The sequence below is a fragment of the Lineus longissimus genome, chromosome 16 (assembly GCF_910592395.1).
Source record: "Lineus longissimus chromosome 16, tnLinLong1.2, whole genome shotgun sequence".
In the NCBI taxonomy this organism is placed as follows: domain Eukaryota; kingdom Metazoa; phylum Nemertea; class Pilidiophora; order Heteronemertea; family Lineidae; genus Lineus; species Lineus longissimus.
Genome location: NC_088323.1, coordinates 13,208,816 through 13,228,267, shown reverse-complemented (window position 1 = coordinate 13,228,267; position 19,452 = coordinate 13,208,816). Strand labels below are relative to the sequence as shown.

Below are 19,452 nucleotides of genomic sequence, written 5' to 3'. Positions count from 1 at the left end.
ATAAATAGGCTAAGCCGTGAGGTGCCTTAACTCTGTGAAAGTACTTTAAAAACTCAGATTAACGTAGTTAAGAGATTAAGGGTAACCTGCTGGAAGGCCCTAATTGGACCACAAACAGGATGCAATTATACACAGGATGTAGTTATACACAATTTGAGAATTGTAAGCTGCAGCCTAAGACTGACAACTTAAGATTAAGATTAGCCTATAATTTACATGTACTTGACAATTACCTCAAGTTGACCCTTAATTATATATACAATTGAAAGCTATAAGCTGCAGCCTAAGACTGACAACCCAAGAACCACAAATCTGACCACGAAAAATGGTATGCTTAGTGCCTAATTAATGCGTATGTATCTACGGAAGGTGTCTGAGGACCAACGCCCAAGCAGTCGGATTTGTGCATCGGATTTACCTTGCATGGCGGCATCACTGGCCGCCCCGATTCTAAAAGAATGTCCCTTGAAACGACTTGAGTCAAGCCCACAGAAATTAAGCATTGTTTTAAGAATCAGATCAAATTCCCTTCTGATTACCGGGCGGCCTGACTCTGATAAAAATAGAGGGCCTGCAGTTGGCCCTCTTACTGCCATGAAACGAGTTAAAGTTGAGACCGGACATGGGGGCAAAGATGCCTGAATGTGGATACATTGAGGCCCCTGGGCCTTACTGGACTTAAAGCGCAAGATTGAAATTAAAGCTTCGCTGTTGGTGGTCGAAACATCACTAAATTGTAAGCATGACGCAGTTGCTTGTGTGGACTTAGGCACCAACTCGCCAATGCGTAAAAATGCGTGAAAAGCTGTCGAAAACATGGCGGCTACAAGCCGTTGTTGGTACTGCACAGAATAAACCCTTGGAATCGAAGCCAGGAGCGTAGCTAAGATGCTTTTCGTGATAGGGAGACGAAGGTCAGCCCTAGCTTGCAGGTTTTGAGCAGCGCCCAATAGCTTTCTAACTATGAAAGAAGCAGATGGGTCAGGGTATCCCCCCCATTTCATGAAAAAACAGACTGCTGATAAATAACTGGCTATGGTCGCAGGGGCGTATTTCTGTGAAAAAAGGTATGCCACAAAAAGTGAACAGTTGGTGACAGAAAGAGGAGCCAAAGGTTGGCCGGGCAGTGACCGATGACAAAACTGTACATAAATTGACCAGGCTCGACAATAACCTTGCCTGGAAGATTCGGACAAAACTGCCCCTAACAATGTATTCAATGAATCGGTAACCTCTCGGGCAACATATCTTGTGGAATCTCCGTTGGGGAGGAGTCTAGCCAAGGGGCCAACCGACGAGCTTTGTCCACCTGAAATCGGGAAATCAGATCAGGTAAATAATTGAATTTCCCTGGAATATGCTTTGCCTGAAACCTTATGTTGAGCTCTAAGCATCTTAACACCAATTTACGCATGAGTACCATTACCCTCTTATCTTTAGAAGATTGTTTGTTAATTATATGAACAACTGCATCATTGTCGCATAGAAACACGATGGAATTATTTCTCCACAGATGGCCCCAAACAAATAGGGCTGCAACTATAGGGTACAGTTCTAACAGAGTTATATGAAAAGATTTCCACTGAGTTGGCCATGCTCCAGCGACCCAGTGAGAGCCAAAAATGGCCGCAAATCCCAAGCTACCTGCCGAATCGGTGTGCAGCTTTAGTTTGTTACTGGAAACCCATGTTTCTCCATGAAAAAATGATACACCGTTAAAATTTGCTATAAAAGTAGCCCATACTGACAGGTCAGCCTTGACATCTAAAGTTAAGCTAATGTGGTGATGTGGGTTGGTGAAACCAACAGTTAAATCTATGAGTCGTCTTAAAAAGGCACGACCCGGCAACACCACTGAACATGCAAAATTTAACAAACCAATCAGAGATTGCAACTGTTGGAGACTGACCGTTCGTCTTGCTTGAAAACCGGATATTTGTGTGTGACATTTGTGTAATTTATCAGGCGGTAAGCTTGCTTTAAACTTAATGGTATCCAAGACTATGCCTACGAAAGGCATAACCCTATCGGGCCCAAAAGTCTTCTCACTAACTAAGGGCACACCTAAGTCATCACACAGCTTTTTGAAGAGCCCTAATTGTCGTTGGCAGTTGGCAAAACCGTGCACCATCAATAGGAAATCATCCAGAATGTGAACCATAGATTGTATGTGCAACTTTTTTATGGCTATCCATTCTAACGCCGTACTCAACGCTTCAAAAATAGAGCAACTACTACCGCAACCCATAGGCAAAACCTTATCGTAATAATATTTGCCCTCCCAGGTAAAACCGAGCAAGTGATAGTCATCAGGATGAATGGGAATAATGCGAAAAGCTGACTTGATGTCAGTTTTCGCCAAAAAGACTGGGTTGGGGACCGTTTTAATCCTTGCAATAGCGTCAAGAATAGACGCGTATTGCACATGCTTACAATCTGCTGGAATGCCATCGTTTACCGAAGACCCCTCAGGGAATGAAAGATGGTGAATCATTCTGAATTCACCAGGGGTCTTTTTAGGAACAACCCCTAAAGGCGAAACATGAAAATTTTGAAAAGGTGGACTATCAAAAGGGCCGGCAATACGCCCGGCTTGTACTTTTTCTGAATTTTAGAGGATACTATATGTTTATGTTGCTTTGCCGACTTTAAATTTTCACAAATGAGGGATTCCATGTTACCAGCATAGTGTAAACGAAACCCGACAGAAAAACCCGACTTCAAATAATGTAATTTCACCGGGTCATAACCGGAGAGGTAGGCACACAAGGTGTTAACTTTGACCGGGGATGGGAGAACGGAATGAGAAGCACTAATATTTAGGGTTGGATCATTAATGTTCTTTGGTCGTGGTATCACCTTGCTTTGAAGAGCCTTTTTGGGTGTAACACTTGGAGGTAGGGTGTTTACCCTTGCACTTAGCGCAAGTGTGCTGGAATTTGCACTTGGCGCCTCTGTTGCATTTGCCTGTATTTTGGTAGACAAAGCAGGTGCCTTTGGGTAAGCCGTTGGAGGCTTTGTTAGCACGAAAGGGCTGATTCTTACCGCCGGAAATGGTTTTGTCACTGGCGGAAAGATCAGAACTCCCTCTTGTATGGGCCTTCATGTACAAGGTGTGTACCACTTCCAACCAGTCAAGAGGTTCCTCTTGACGCCACTTGCGAAAATTCTCGTCATAGTAGCACCAATCCCCTCCCTCGTGCGCAATCTCTTTCACTAATGCCGAGTACCGTACCAATTTATATACATCATTTGGGAATTTCATCCCATAGACCGATGCGAAAACATCAAAGCACGACAACCACTGTATAAGTGACAAAGGCTTGTCTTTAGTTACTTTACCAAATGACAAGGAGATGGGCACCCCATCCTCATCTGTTGATATGACAGTTGGCTTGGGTTTGTCCTTATAGGTTTTCAAGAACTTGTGGAAATCCACATATTTCCCGGCCCAAACTTTCTCTCTGATCCTGTCGGAGACACCGTAATATAACGGACGGGCCACCGAGAGAAGAGAACCATTTATGTCTCTACCAGTGAACGACGGTTCGCCTATATCTCCCTCACCGTTAGTATTGGCGCTGCTTGTCTGGCGTTGGTTTGACAATTCCAACTGAGCTGCAGATCCTGCTGCCGACGACGGACCCTGATTCGACTGAAGCTGACTGTTCTGCATGACTCCTTGCGTGGTAGCCGATACCGCCCCCGAAGACGGACCATACTGTAACTGCGGCTGAGTACTATTGAGCGGTAATCCAGTAGCACCGAGAGACGCATTGCTGGTGGTAACATTGTTAGTCCTGGCCATCATGTCCATCATGGTGGACATAAACGTCCTCATTTCAGTAAACATAGCACTAACGTCTGTTCCGCTCGGTCCCGAATTCGTTTGGTCGTTGCGCCTCTTAGTGACTTTTTTCTTCTGCCTCTTGGGACCTGTTGGATTTTGGGCTGCCCCTTCGGGTGCTGGCACCGGCACCAATGGAGTATCTTCCTCATCCGCTTGGCGACGTCGCTTGCTCTGTCTCGTCCTCTGTGTATTGGACGCCATGGTCTAGAAAAGAACAGCGTGATTGTTAATATATATGAGCTTTAAGAAAACAGCATCACCACAAATTGTGCAAGTGAGGAGAGATAACTCTCAGCACACTACCGCCTCATGCAGGGTATCGAGAGCGCCCATTGATAAACAACCTAGATACCAACCCATCGGGTGTCTATTGGTTTCAAAACACAGAACACCAAGACAGGAGTACATGATATCTAAGATTGCTTTTAGTCAAATGAGAAGCAAAGATCCAACTACAGTTGAGAGCATCATAATTAACGTGCAGAGCCTGAAACTTCATGCACTATACGAACAATTGTGCAAGTGAGGAGAGATAGCCCTCAGCACAATACCGCCTCATGCAGGGTATCGATAGCGCACACTGTCAAGTGAGAAGCAACGATCCAACTACAGTTGAGAGCATCATAAATGCGCAGAGCCTAAGACCCATACACAAGGTAGATATGTGGAGTGCCCAAGACACATACACAAGACAATGTGGTGAGGAGAGATAGCCCTCAGCACAATACCGCCTTATGCAGGGTATCGATAGCGCACACTGTCAAGTGATAAGCAACGATCCAACTACAGTTGAGAGCATCATAAATGCGCAGAGCCTAAGACCCATACACAAGGTAGATATGTGGAGTGCCCAAGACACATACACAAGACAATGTGCAGGAATAAAGGGGGAAGCTCCCTCCTAGCACAACCAGCCCATTGCAGGGTATCAAAGCCCAAACTGTTGAAACCATAACATCGCACCAACTATGGGTTCGCGATATCAAGGGCGGGCTTCAAATTGGTTGGGAGCAATGATCCAACTACAAGGGCATCATAAATGAGCAGAGCCTAAGACTCACACCCAAGGTAAACAAGCGCACAGTGCCTGACGGCCCATGCACCCAACTTAATAAGCATATGAACCGTATGCTATTGAGCTAACGAACTAAAGCAATAAGCTTCAGTAAGACATCTAACCTAGCTACTCATAGCAGATGTGACAGCGGAACGCACGCTGCGGTACAATTTGAGGTTTCCCAATGGGTTCATATGGACGCTGTCCCTGTTATAAATGTTACTAGTAGGCTGGGAAACGCCTTTATGAAGCCATAACTTCACCGGTATGCGACCCAAAGGGTCACAAAAATCTATCAAGTAACCATTAGTTCTGAAGACCTTGTCATTGTACACTTCAACGGATAGGTCTTGGGTGCGTGTTTTAAGGCGCTTGACTAAGCCGCCTACAAAAACTTTCCTTAAAGATGTTATCTTTAAAATGTATAACTCCACCAACTCCGATACTGAGTACGCTACAGTAAAGGGGGCGGACGCAGAGCTTAGAGCATCTAGATCATTTGAACCAATCTGCAGAAATAGCACATGGGGCTGGAAAATCATCAGCTCCTCCCATATGGTCGCATTTGAGCCCAAACTTGCGACAGTACCGCCACCGATATGGTGCCAACTAACACTACAATTAGCTAAGTCTAACCAGTTTGGCCGGGGGAGTGGTGGAGCCACATTACTAAACTGCTGCATAAATGGAAAATCTCGTGAGAATTCCATCAACCTACGCACGTAACTGTGACCTACAATAGCTACTTTGGTCTGCTGAATCGCAGTCATGGTTCTAGCTACTATATACAAGAAAGCTAGAAAGTATACTCCCCAGGTTAAAACGTTGGAATAAAAAACCGGTACTCCAAGGATAAATTCAGGAACGAAATATGTTGGAAACGAAATAATTAAACAACTTGTTCGTCTCACTGCAACCTGGCAAGTAATAAAGCTCTTGCCCCTTGAAGCTAGCTAGCCCCTTGAAACCAGCTTGGGACCCTAGCTAGAATCTGATTGGTCAGCCATATTCCTGGACACTCCCAGACCTGGCTGATTAGCATGTGGTGAGGGCTGAACAAGTTGATTAGGTTATCCCACATAAAATCCATTATGTCAGTCTATTGTTTATAGTTTACATAATGAGCATTTTTGTACTTGAATCTTTTTTCTTATGTTATTGGTCACAAAGTGTGCGAATTGCGGGTTCAAATTTATCGATCGCGAACATTTTGTGGGCGTGACGTCTGTTTATCTTTTTATACCCGTCAGCTTCTGCCACCTAGTGTCAAGTCAGATTCGATCGGCGCGCCATCTAACGTCGGAATATAGAGTATTGTTTTGCACTGCCATATTGGCCGTCACACGAAAAGGAAATAAAATTTACGTAAAGGAAATGCATTGGCAGGTGACCATCAAAACGTCACGTCGTGAACTCACGCGAAGGACCTCTAGAAAACGCTACGAAGTCGAAAACACGTAGCACTAGTAGCGACTTACGAAATCGATTGTAGTTACGAGTGCTTCGTGAATATGACGCAACTCGCTAAGAACCACCTAGTAATACGTAAATGCTTACTAAGCTCTATTAAGAAGGCTTCATGAATACGGTCCCTGAGATGCAGATGATTTCGAGCGATTCAAACTAGTTATCTCATTCAACAATAATATACAGAGCTTTGTTATCCTATGATTTAGAAAGGTAAGTTAAGATGAATGGAATTTTTGGTGTGTTACCTTTTGCTCTTTGTCAACCTCTACGTCACCTTTCAATAGAGCATCTACGACATCAAGGTGACCGTTTAGGGAGGCGAGCATTAGCGCAGTCAAGCCGTCCTGAAACAAGACAATCATACTGTCGATAACCAAATATCGAAATACAATAAATAGATATACCCTAATATCCCGTGAGAGAGAACATGGTGCTCTTCCTTTACAGTGGTTGCCAAATCCAAGTCAATGCCCCCATTGTTACACCCAGCCCAATTTTGCTAGCTAATTGAACTAGGGAGGCATTATGCAGGGGTGATCCATGCAAGAATGACCACGAGCCCAAGTTATTAAATAAGGACATGTCAGCAATATTCGTTCTCTCTCGCAGGACTTTAGGGTATATAGTTTGATTCCACCTAACAAAATACATGTGAGGTTACAGATTACGAAAGATTATTAACTAACAGTCAGGTGCAATATACAAAATAACCATACAGACACAAACAACCAAAAACAAAACAACACATACGCTCACGCATGCACGCCCACACACACAACAGGGAAATGATCAATATAGGTCTACAGTGTGCAGTGCATGCATGTAGTCACTCTGACGAGTGATAGATAGAGTTCAGGAACTGGCCTTTGTCAAAAGTTAGTTGACCCAGCATTCAATTGCCGACTTCAGGAATAAACTACTGATGTCGAAGTCCACCTCCAGCTGTTTCCCGAGCATTGCCTCGGTGAGCTGGCTATCTTCCATGTTCCACAGTGTGGCGCAAAGTTCGACTGGGAACGCGTTGACAACGGTGTCCCAGAATTCATGCCGGTTCTCTAGCAAATAGCCTGAGCAGCCACAAAACAGGTGTACCGCTTGGTCAGTAAGGTTTGGCTGAATTTCTTTCATTTGATTGCTTGAACAGCAATTATCAGCGTATTCGGCCTAGGAATGTCAGCATATTTGTTTATGTGTGTTGCGTCGGCTAATGCCGCAGTCCAAAGAAAGGACGGAAAGTCGAATGATTTTTCAACATGTAGAATGCGTTGCAAGGAGACATTATCTGCACAATTCTCCAAGAATTTCATATATTCTGTATTGTCAACGGAGCGGTTGACGACTGTTTTCGATAGTGTTACGGCCAAAACTCTACTCTAAGTTTTATTTACAAACATATTCATATGCACCCGGGTCACTGTCTTTAGGTCAAGTTTATCTTTAGAATCAAGGTGAGACACAGGTCGTTGGTCCCATAAGAGTCTGCGTCAAGCATCAAAGAGCATCAGAGCTCGTACCTTGTGTCGATTTCTACTGAGAAAGGGTGATAAAGCTTGTAGTAAATAATGTTAAGTGCCAGGCCATGAAGATTGAATAGGCGGACTGAAGTTCCATTAGGTGATATTTGAAAAACTTCTAGTTTAGTTTTGAGCGCCTTATGGAGTTAAACTGAGGGTTGAAGATTCAGCCATTGTCTTAAAGATGGTTACAAGTATTTGTGAGTAGTCTCGCACAACTAGTTATATGAATGGGTCTGTTAAGCAATAATTTGGCTATGAAGCATTAAGTTTTTCATGAAGTTAACAACACATTCAATGCTATTCTGGAGTTTTCCTTATCCCATGCTTGGTCTTAGTTTGATGACTACAATGTTTTATTGGTGTTTCAAGTTGTATGTGTTGTGCAAGACAAGTGGGCGTATATGTGTCATCTTCCAGCTACAATGGTTGCTTTGTGTGTTGACAGTATTGATAGTGAACTAGGCTTCTATTGTTGTGCATGCGATTGACTTGGGTTTCATTCCCAAGCTTAGTGTAGCAGGCCTGGTGATGCTGGCATATTTGGTTGCCGTGTTTTGCCATTGACAGACCACTGCTGGAAAAAACATGACGTTCACAGCGCCCTCTTTATTTGAGTTGTTGAACTAATTGTAAAAATCTTATTGTATAATGAGTTTTCTATCACTCATGGTTGCTTAAATTTGTATTTTGCAGTCAATCTGAATTAACCTAAATGGGCAGATAATAAGTGAACATTATATGAAAGAATGGTTGTTCAGCATTTTCGAGCTAAGCCCCTGGTCAGCACACATAGGACTTTGGCAGGGAAGAGTTCGGGATCATCAACCGCTACAGCTAAATAATCGGATAGATTATAGCGTCCCAGAGTCTCTTTTATCAGCTGAAGGAAGCCTAATATACATTTGTCACCGTTCATACAACGCTCATATAGTGATGTAAAGTTACATGTATCTTTAAATACCCTCCATAGGAGTGCGGACGAGGAATCCTCCCCATGGCCACTAGTTGGCGCAGGAATAAATGGGCTAGTAGGCGCCTCTTGTCTATAAAGCTATTCGAACCAATCATGACTTGTGTAATCCCAGTTCGTGTATGGCGGGGAAAGCTTTGCATTCTTTTTATGCAGAATCTATGGACTCTTCCAAGTACCATGATTTCGCTGTCCGATAGAATGTCCCAACTTGAAACTCGAAACTCCACTATTAAATCCCAAAGTATCCACTTCTGATTCGGCTTGATCAGAGCCCCGAGTTTTGGCGTTACTCCGAAAACAGTAACCAGGCATTTATCACCATTGTAATCATGCCTCCACTTTCCTCTCCTATTTTGGCCCTGACACCTAAAGCGTCCAGGGCCAGGTTGTTCAATGCCTGGTTAGTTTAGCGACCGCTACTGCCACTGTTTGCAGATTGCGGAGCTATGAAGAACCGAGCTCTGGTTATCAATCAACTCATCTATGACGGGAGATACAACCAGATTGGCAAAACTTTACCCTGTCGGACCGACTGGTGTAGAGGAAACCAGGGGGACATTATAGGGGACATTATATTATTGCCTACCAGTACAACTTTGAGCACTGTCATAGCAAGCTCTCGTTGGCCACAAGATTCGTCCTTTTACTCCAAATTGAAGAGATTGTAGAATATGCCATTGTGCCACGCATGGTGTCAAAAGCTTTAACTGTGTCAAGGAAACAGGAGTAGACTTTTGAGCATGTTTTGTCGGATGGTTTCCTCTAGAACAAAAGCGGTTGAAATGCGTCCGCGCTTCTTTTGGTACGCGGGTGTTAATTGGTGCTGCGGGCTCGGAAACACAATGTTATTATATTTGGTCCAACGTTTGAGTCTGTTAAATATAGTCTTTCAAGAAGTTTGTATAAGACCGTAAAAAACAATATCGGCGAAAAATACTCCTTTTTTTCTTATCACGTTTAGATTTAGCGCCTAGTTTGATTCGCACCTTTTGCAATTGTATTCTTTAGGCTCTCGTGATTTTTCGTATGTGGAACAATTTTTTTTCACTTTGTCACGAAGCGATAGGCAAGCAAGTTGCACCCTTTATTATGTTTTAGTTAATCGTCCCGGTTTGGTGTTCAATTCAATTATCTTATTGCAGACTGTTAGCCTGATGTCAACGTAACTGTTAATTAGCTTAACGATTATCGTTTGAATTTAGGATTATAATTGCTCATTTTAACATGTAAATTATTTGCTTTTTGTAATTAACACGATTTATAATAGTTGCATTAGTTCTGTTTTTCTTGATCACTCATGATTTATATTCGGTGCTAAATGTCATATATTTTTTACAGGTTTCAAATAAAAATATTCAACTATGAAACGGCATCAGTTTTCTTCTATACCGAACCCCGGGCACAACAGTTACTACAATATTTTATCATACCAAATCACTACGTTAATATAATGTTATATGAATATCGCACAACCATGACTACGTGCGATATCCATATAATATCATATTTGTCAGCGGTACGTTGGTCTGAGTCGAGTAGCTACCGTCCAGGGACCCTTTTTCCGGTCTTATACAAACTTCTTGAACCCAAATAATCATAATAACATTGTGTTTCCGAGCCTGCAGCACCAATTAACACTCTTCAATCTTGGAGTAAAAGGAGAGTTATGTAGGTTGCAATTAATAAAGTTACGGTAGTATATATCTCAGCTTCTTGCCTATATGAGCACAGAGTAGGTGTCGATGATAGACCTTGAGTAGAGATCAGATTTGAGAGTTGTCTTTCAAATAAACTGTCAGGCAGCTAGGGAACGTATGGTTTCAACATCAAAGCCACCGCCCGTTCCAATAGACGCGCGTTGGGACAGAGCTCTCTCGGGTCACGCGTTGACCCAGGCAAATTCTACACAACTGGAACTTGAACAATTATTCTTCGATCAGCTGAACATTGCCAAATCCTCCGTTTTAGAGCAAACGCCAGCTTCAAATGCACTGATTTCTATACAGCTATTCAGATATAGTGTCAAAGACAACGTTGATACAAAAACCGATATGTTTCATATTTTACTTTTCGACAGTTTTGAGAAGTAGTGACGGCACTGATTTGAGAATAACTTTCGAAATGCGTTTTTCTTCACCGGATCATCACATATTGTTGTGATTAGCAGTTAATAAGCAGTTAGGTATGTTGTCGGTGCTAAATGGGCCATCTAAAGGCATCATATGGTTCCATTTGTTGTCATCTAGTGGGATATTCATATCTTATCAATGTTGACCAACTGCAACGAGTTTTTTGCGTTCGAGGTAAATTTTTTCTAAAGTATGAAAACATGCAAAATACTCGAGTTTTGTGGTCAAACGCTAGCATGTTTAGAAATCATTTTTTTTAATCAACATTTCTCTAATTCAATGTCTCTGCTATTTTGAAGCCCAGTTTCTTTCCTTTTAAGATTAGAAAACGCTTCATTTTCCGATCGATGAGCTTGTTTTGGCAAACATTAAAACGCAAAGTGGTGTGAGGAATACTATCCAATATTGTTGAACACGCCATTCTTACAAACATGATGTGTACATTCTGAGTCGTCTCATAATGTGCCTGCCCCAAGTTTGCCATTGATTACAACCCAATTATGGACTTTTTATAACATATTGCAAACCGATCAGTGGGTGCATGCATGCAGCTTAATTTCGATTTTACTATTGTTTTGTTTGGCAATTAGCTGCCTATAAAAATTAACTAACGTATCTGCCTAAATCGTTTGAACGTTCACATCGATATAAGCCCAAAAAATATATATTGTATGTATTTGTTATCCGAGAAATATTATGTTTACTGCATGTGCGCAGTAAAATGGGCTTCATCATGACTTTCAGTTAATTGCCCGAGAGAGCTGTGGGATCAAAGGAAACTTGCCGTGACCTGACTCTTTATTTGAAAGACTCTGGTTTAACCAAGTCTAAAACGACTGTGTAGGGTATCAATCTTACGTAAGCCGTGAGCAGCTCCATTGTTTGAGTAGTGTATTTTATATCTTGGCTGGAAAGAATATAATATAGGTGACCCTTTCACGTCGGCGGGTAAATCGTTCCACAAATGGAACAAGCAGAGGGGATAAATGAGTTTCTTGCCCTATCGGTCCCACAGAAAGGCGGATGGACAGCTAGTTTACATTTACAGCAGCCCGTTTCCGGGATCAGGATCAGGATAGGTATCAGTTCGCGAATATGATCTAACCTGAAAACCGCTATTATATCCAAATGGCAAGCTTGAGGACAAGAAAAAACACAACTGTCTCCACCACTCGCGGGACTACAAGAAAAAATACTTTATAACGCTGGTTCATAGCAGGTGAATACCAATTATGTGGAGCAGAGGCCTATGCAACCTCTATTTCCAGGGGTCAATGAGCTCCCCACTCCCGGTGGTCCTCTAATTAACCCCTGGAAACATAACAAAATAAAAGCTCTGTGATTAGGTACTGACAATTAACATGTATTTTTTTCATTCGCATATGATGACGAACACTTACAATTTTGAGTTTGCTTCTTGTAATCATATGAACAGATAACCCATGCCTTCTTATAAATTCATGCATGTGGTCACTCCGACAAGTGATAGAGTGCAGGAGCTGGCCCTTGTGAAAAGTTAGTTGACCCAGCATTCAATTACTGACTTTAGGAATAAAATATTGAAGTCGAAGTTCATCTCCAGCTAATTCCCGAGCATTGCATCAGTGAGTTATACCTGTAGTATCAAAACACCAGTCTTGATTATAGACCACCCAGGATGATTGGATAGAGTCCAGTACGGGCCAATCACTGTGAACTACTAAAAATGGATTAAATAATCATCTTTTAAAAGATTAACCAATTCCTCGTAGGGGGAATTATGCCTTTCCTGAATCTGAGTCAAGGGTCATGTTATTGCCGCTACAGTGGTTCCCTGAGTAAGTCCTTTGGTGGGATGAACCTACGTATTTAATCGTAGTAGCTTCTTTTGGAGTCAATCTCCGAGGTTCCTGCTAATCTGTTATCTCATAATTACGCCACATGTGTATGCTTTGATCAATAGTTTGTAGTAATTAAGTCAGTTGTTAAAAAGATATCAAAGAGTCAAGTTCGCCATAAAATCAAGTCAGCAACGCCCCAGAAAAGTATAGTAGAAAACCCGAAGTGCGGAGTTTCGACACCTGGATATATACGACCTAAGTACCACACATCTCAAGGTGTCTGACGAGTGCGATTGGGCACAACACCTCGAAATTCTGACACTCCCATTGGTCACTCCCACCATAGTCCCTGGTTCTCACCATGCACTGGTTGCTTGCAAGCACCGTTCCAGTGCGTCGAGGGGGTGAGGAGTCAGAGTTATACGTTTCTAGTCTTCTGATAGAGTTCGATGACGAGGACGATGAAGACGATTCTCGCAGCTGCAGGTATGTAGCAGTAACAGGCCGATCTGCAGCATCGGAGGAGTTCCGCCATGACGCACGATCAGTTATGATATCCAGTTCAGGGTGTTTGTGAGCAAGCGAATCAAGTTGATTTCCCATCTGATTTGCACAGGAACCCTTATTCGTATTACCGGTTTTGAATATCTCGATCAAAGGAGTTCTGTTTTGAGCGTAAATATTTCATATTTTTTCCAAATGTCATTTAACTCCCTGTTCGTGTCTGGCATCTCGATCGCATTGACGTCTACTTTCAGTTGCTTCAGATCATTACGAATTTTCGAGACACCCGAATGTCCTTCATTACGTTCAAATGCAAGATTGATTTAGTCTCGCCTTAGTGAGTTATACTCGTTACACTTTTTTCTAAGCTTTTCGGTTTTCTTTTCCCTTTATTTCACAGATATCTTTATTCTTTTTGTCTAACTCAGACTCAAGGACGCTGTTCTCGTGTTTTAACCCGTTAAGTTGAGCGTCAGTTTTTGATATTTTGAGCAGAAGTCACGATAGCATTGTACGTTAGTGTTTCGTTACTACATGCAGTTTGTTTGCTCATGTCTTTGCGGTGTTGTAACGCTACCGAACATTGTTAGCTATGAAGCTCATGTAAATCAGCTCCTTGCAAGGAGAGTTTCAATGCGTGGAGGGGGTGGGGAATCAGTCTCGTCTGGCGTGGCTTTGGTCGGAGTGGCAGATTTATCCATTTCTAGTCTTCTGATAGAGTTCGATGACGAAGATGATGACGATGTTTCCTGCAGCAGCAGGTGTGTAGCAGCAACAGGTCGATCTGTGGCATCCGAGGAATTCCGCCACGACGCACGATCAGTTATGTTATCAAGTTCAGCTGGTCGGTGAACAAGCGAATACGCGAGTTGAAGTTTGAGTTCATCATTGGGTAAAGCTAATGGATTTATATGCCGGATTATCACTAAAACATCAGGGTCAATGAGGTTTGTGAAAAATGCTTGCCAGAGTTGCAGGCCTATGATTGTGCGAGAAACATTAAAGGTGTCGTGGACGGGCTATATAATTATCTGGGCACTGGGAACTTTTTTGCTTTTTATCGCCCCCTCCCCCTTCATTTTGCTCCTTCTGTTTTTTTTGTTATCTCTCGTTTCTCGATGACGAATGTCATCCCCCCCCCGTATTACTCTATCGTCAACGTGAGATGGGAGATGCACAGAGTCACTCGGGAACCTCTAGGTCTGAGGTGTAAGATGATTTCAAGAGATTTAAAATACATGTAGTTATCTCGTTCAACAATTAAAACATTTGTTCTTGTTTTTTTATCTTATTATTTTAGAAAGCTTAGCTAGGATGAATGGAACTATTGGTGTGTTACCTTCATTTTTTGGCCAACCTCTGCTCCAACGTTCAATAGAGCGATTACGGCATGAAGGTGACAGTTCCTGGAGGCGAACATAAGCGCCACAAGACAGACACACTGTCGATAACCAAATATCGAAATACATCAAAAGGTAAGAGTCTTAGGTGTAGATGATTTCAAGACATTCAAACTTGTTATCTCATTCAACAACAACATACTTTGCTTTTTCATCTAATGAAATTGTCCTAGTTTTCCCCTAAATATGCATCACAGTTCAGATGACCACTCATCCTAGCATCAGTGGTTTTCAGTATACTTCGTCTCTCAGCACGAGGTAGGACCAATATAGAACCTGAATCTCAGGATAATGAGCACTGAGAGACAACAATTAAGGTAGCGGTTACCAATAAGCTACTTCTTACCTTATGCCTCTCATAGTCTATATAGTCTACATCTGCTCCATCTGATAGCAATTTGAGGACTGCTGCAGTATCTCCGTCTCCGGAGGCATTGACTAGAGATTTACCCCGACTCTGAAATTTAAGTGTAATATATATATCATAGCGACTTACTGCTTAATCTGAATTTCACTGAAAAACGTTATTTGTTCCGCCAAGTCACCGTTGTCAGGGCAATCCTGAGATGCTTGGAAATCTCATATGGCCTCTTAAAGTTACAAATTTTCGGGAGGGGGAGGGAGCAATGTCGTGTTCGATGCAGAAATGCTTGAAAATTGCATATTTTCAACTGCCTCCTGAATCATCATTATTTCTCGCGAAGCGTACTCCTGGTTGATGCTGAAATGCTTGGAAATCGCATCTAAATTCTCAAAATGTTCTGGGAGAGGTTCCAGGTCTTTCGTTGGCACCCACCTGAAAAGCCCACATGTGGTTGCAACTTGGAGACACCCTACCTCCGTGCAAAAAACCCTGGAACCACGCCTATGCCGGTTCTTGATGGAAGGCGTGGTTTTATGACTTACCCAGTGGGCGTTGCATTACTTTGTTCATTATATATTTATCAAAAGGACGATGAGGACAAAATAAACAAATGGCCGATATAAATATTCGGAAGAAGTGAGGAGTTTACCTGAGAGCATTCTTTCTCATCACTTGCCGTAGTTTTAGGCACTGCGCCATCTGAAGGCCTACCGACAGGCGTTTTCTGAGACGGTGAGAGATGCTACGAAAAAGTATAAAAGATTTTTAATTTGGGGGCGAAATCTTTTTCTCTGTGACCTCACCATCATTGTACCATAAGCGGTGTGACTGCTGAGCACTTCAAATGTTGCCAGCTTTTGTGTAAGTATTTGTGGTAATTGGGAAACATTATCGTAAGTTCTTGATGGAAGGCATGGTTTAATGACTTACCCAGTGGGCGTTGCATTACTTTGTTCATTATATATTTATCAAAAGGACGATGAGGACAAAATAAACGAATGACCGATATAAATATTCGGAAAAAGTGAGGAGTTTACCTGGGAGCATTCTTTCTCATCACTTGCCGTAGTTTTAGGCGCTGCGCCATCTGAAGGCCTACCGACAGGCGTTTTCTGAGACTGTGAGAGATGCTACGAAAAAGTATAAAAGGTTTTTAATTTGGGGGCGAAGTCTTTTTCTCTGTGACCACACTATCATTGTACCATAACCGGTGTGACTGCTGAGCACTTCAAATGTTGCCAGCTTTTGTGTAAGTATTTGTGGTAATTGGGAAACATTATCGTAAGTTCTTGATGGAAGGCGTGGTTTAATGACTTACCAAGTGGGCGTTGCATTACTTTGTTCATTATATATTTACCAAAAGGACGATAAGGACAAAATAAACGAATGGCCGATGTAAATATTCGGAAAAAGTGAGGAGTTTACCTGAGAGCATTCTTTCTCATCACTTGCCGTAGTTTTAGGCACTGCGCCACCTGAAGGCCTACCGACAGACGTTTTCTGAGACTGTGAGAGATGCTACGAAAAAGAATAAAAGGTTTTTAATTTGGGGGCGAAGTCTTTTTCTCTGTGACCACACCATCATTGTACCATAACCGGTGTGACTGCTGAGCACTTCAAATGTTGCCAGCTTTTGTGTAAGTATTTGTGGTAATTGGGAAACATTATCGTAAGTTCTTGATGGAAGGCGTGGTTTTATGACTTACCCAGTGGGCGTTGCATTACTTTGTTCATTATATATCAATCAAAAGGACGATGATGACAAAATAAACGAATGGCTGATATAAATATTACCAACAACTATCATCAATGAATAACCCAAGATATTAAAAAAAATCATCAGTTTGTATGATCAATCTTCTGAAGTCACCAACACGACATTTCTCCTGAACGTTTCGATTCGCCAGCCCTGCAGTACATGTAAGCTCATGACGTTGTTTTAGCGCGGTGGATGAAAGTGATTACTCCCCCCCCCCCCCCCCCCCAAGGCTACAGTGTGAACCCAAAGATACACAGCTTTCTCTCTATGCTACTTGGACGAAAGCAACACCATCGGGCTGTCAAGTGATCAAACCTCGACGCTAGTTGGTTTAAATTTTACAGTGTTGCTAAGGCACAAGCACCACAATGGTTTGATCTTCGTGGTACTCATTCATATCGCCAAGTCATCAAGACTGTATAATTCTTTCACCTAGAAAAGCAGCCTCACAGAACTTGGAGATGACCAATTTGTTTTCGAAATTCCCGATTTTCCGCAGGCAGGGCATGTCGATGCAGCTAATCGAAAAGTTGATGAGACTTACATCCAGAATATTTTCTGAGCGCGACCCCAACTCGTGCCAAATAATTATTGACCCTTGCTGGGCAGGAATTTGAACCAAAAAAAATATTTTTTTCAGTAAGTCAGGAACGAAGTCAAATGTAGAAAATACTAGTGGTTAGTTCATGAAATATTATTTTTATCCGAAGAAAACAAAAGATAAGCCAATAGAGTTTATATTTTATTCCTAAACAAAACTCCGTCACAATCGGGATTTTATATTGAATATCAGTTAACAAAGTTGCGGGTCAACACCTCTGATAAGGAAAATGAAGTTTTAGAAGAAAGTGGTGTACATGTAGTTATTCACCATAAAAATGGGTAAATTTCACCAACTATACGGAGAATGATGTAGGTGATGTTTTGGCACTTAAGTCGGGTTTACCTGGTTTGCACGGTAATCTTCTATTCTGCCCTTGTGGTCATTGATCACACCAACACAGTCCATGCGTTTGAGCATCTCCATCAACTCACTCAGTTCGTCGTAATCACCGATTGCCAGCTTTCGTGCCCTGTATTTAAAAAAACGATGATATTCCGGTTGCATCCAAATTGATTTTCAGGTTTTTGCATTATGAATGTTATGTGGTTTTAGGTTTGCATCACCATCATGATAGTTACTAATTGCTGCACCGACCGGATTATGGCGAGGTCGTCAGTGCTTTTACATAACGAAAGTCGGGTGAACACACTGTCTGGTGGTACACATACCTTTCAAGACTGTTCCACACATCGCAAAAATTACTGCACTTCCCCAGTTCATTGAGGGTGAGCGTTTCCGCAGTCCCAAGAAAGTGCTTCAGTTTTCTCACCTCCTCATCTGTCAGCTTTCCATCCAACTTACTTAGCAGATGTGCATGCCACTTTTTGTCCGTTTTTTCTGCCCCTGAAACATTTGAAATTGCATTTGATATTGTCTATATTGGCATGATTGGAACCACAGAAAGCCTGGGGGATAACAATGGCAGACACGTTCAGGACTGCAGAGGCCTGCGTCAACTGGTGCTTCTACAGAGGAAATCAGGAGCAGGGGGAACTGCAGATCAAACGGAGAAAGTGCCTCGACCACACACTAAAAGCCAAGGAACAACACCAACAAGAGGTCCAAGGGCCTGGCGCTCAGCTGAGTTAATATCATTAATATCTTCCCGGTGTTTAGTTCATTATGCATGAAAATGGCATGCTCCATGGTATTTGATATCCTTTTGCGTTCACTACGGTACCAATGTTTTTGGTTGACATAATTATGCCACTGTTCATTCCTCAATCCTGACCATAATTCGGGTGAAATCATCGTATGAAAATATTTACCGAAACATGAAGTTTATGCCATGAATGAGGATACTCATTGTCATAGCCTCGTTTACAAGTAAGTATTTTCCCGCGAATATTCAAAACTGCTTGGCTCCTTGCCAGTTAAATAACATGCGACTATACACAAAATAGAAAACTTTGATGGAAATTGTAAATCATTTTTTTATCTATCAGGGGAAACAAGCTGATGATGATCAAATAAATCATTCATGAGAAATCGTTTTGTTGCTGAAGCTTGCATGACGAAGTTAATGCTAAACCTTTTCTTGTGCTCTACTGCGCCACCGTAGTTTTCTATTTAGACCAGCGATGACGTCATTTCTGGTGATTCCCCACGTTGTCCAATGAGCGCTTTTTAAAATGTGCCATTTGGTATTGTACAGTATGCAATGTATTTTTTCAGCGCTGCCAGTTGCCGAACAGAATGCCGTAGCTCCCTCAATTTCCAATCAATTTTTATGGGAGTGACATTATTGTATTGCTTAGAATGTCTACTTTTTACTCATGAAAGAATCGTAGAACTAAAACTTAATAGGCGAACAGAATCATACCAATTCACTGCACATACTGTGGGAATTCTCCACTTCAAAATACATCGGCGATGTCATCGCGAACAGAGCATGCACTTCCGATATCGTTTTCACAGAAATGTGGCCAAATTTTCAAGAACTAATTTCTGAAAGTAGTCCCTAAAGACCTTATGACTACCACTGAAACAAACTGGTGATAATATC

The 19,452-nt window shown here is 42.1% G+C and overlaps 2 protein-coding genes across 2 annotated transcripts in view; both read right to left on the bottom strand.

Annotated features, from left to right (window-relative positions):
• LOC135500409 (ankyrin repeat domain-containing protein 50-like) overlaps positions 1-19,452 on the bottom strand; it is a 745,855-nt gene that overhangs the window by 684,924 nt on the left and 41,479 nt on the right. Inside the window, exons 3-7 of the mRNA XM_064791866.1 lie at positions 18,116-18,290; positions 17,790-17,916; positions 16,510-16,602; positions 16,122-16,214; positions 15,734-15,826 (exon numbers count right to left, since the gene is read on the bottom strand). Of these exons, the coding sequence (XP_064647936.1) occupies positions 15,734-15,826; positions 16,122-16,214; positions 16,510-16,602; positions 17,790-17,916; positions 18,116-18,290 (581 nt within the window). The remainder of the gene's footprint in view (positions 1-15,733; positions 15,827-16,121; positions 16,215-16,509; positions 16,603-17,789; positions 17,917-18,115; positions 18,291-19,452) is intronic.
• LOC135500608 (uncharacterized) lies at positions 1,917-4,564 on the bottom strand. Its single transcript, XM_064792159.1, has one exon. It carries the CDS (start codon positions 4,049-4,051, stop codon positions 2,834-2,836), a length of 1,218 nt encoding a protein of 405 aa, XP_064648229.1. The 5' UTR covers positions 4,052-4,564; the 3' UTR covers positions 1,917-2,833.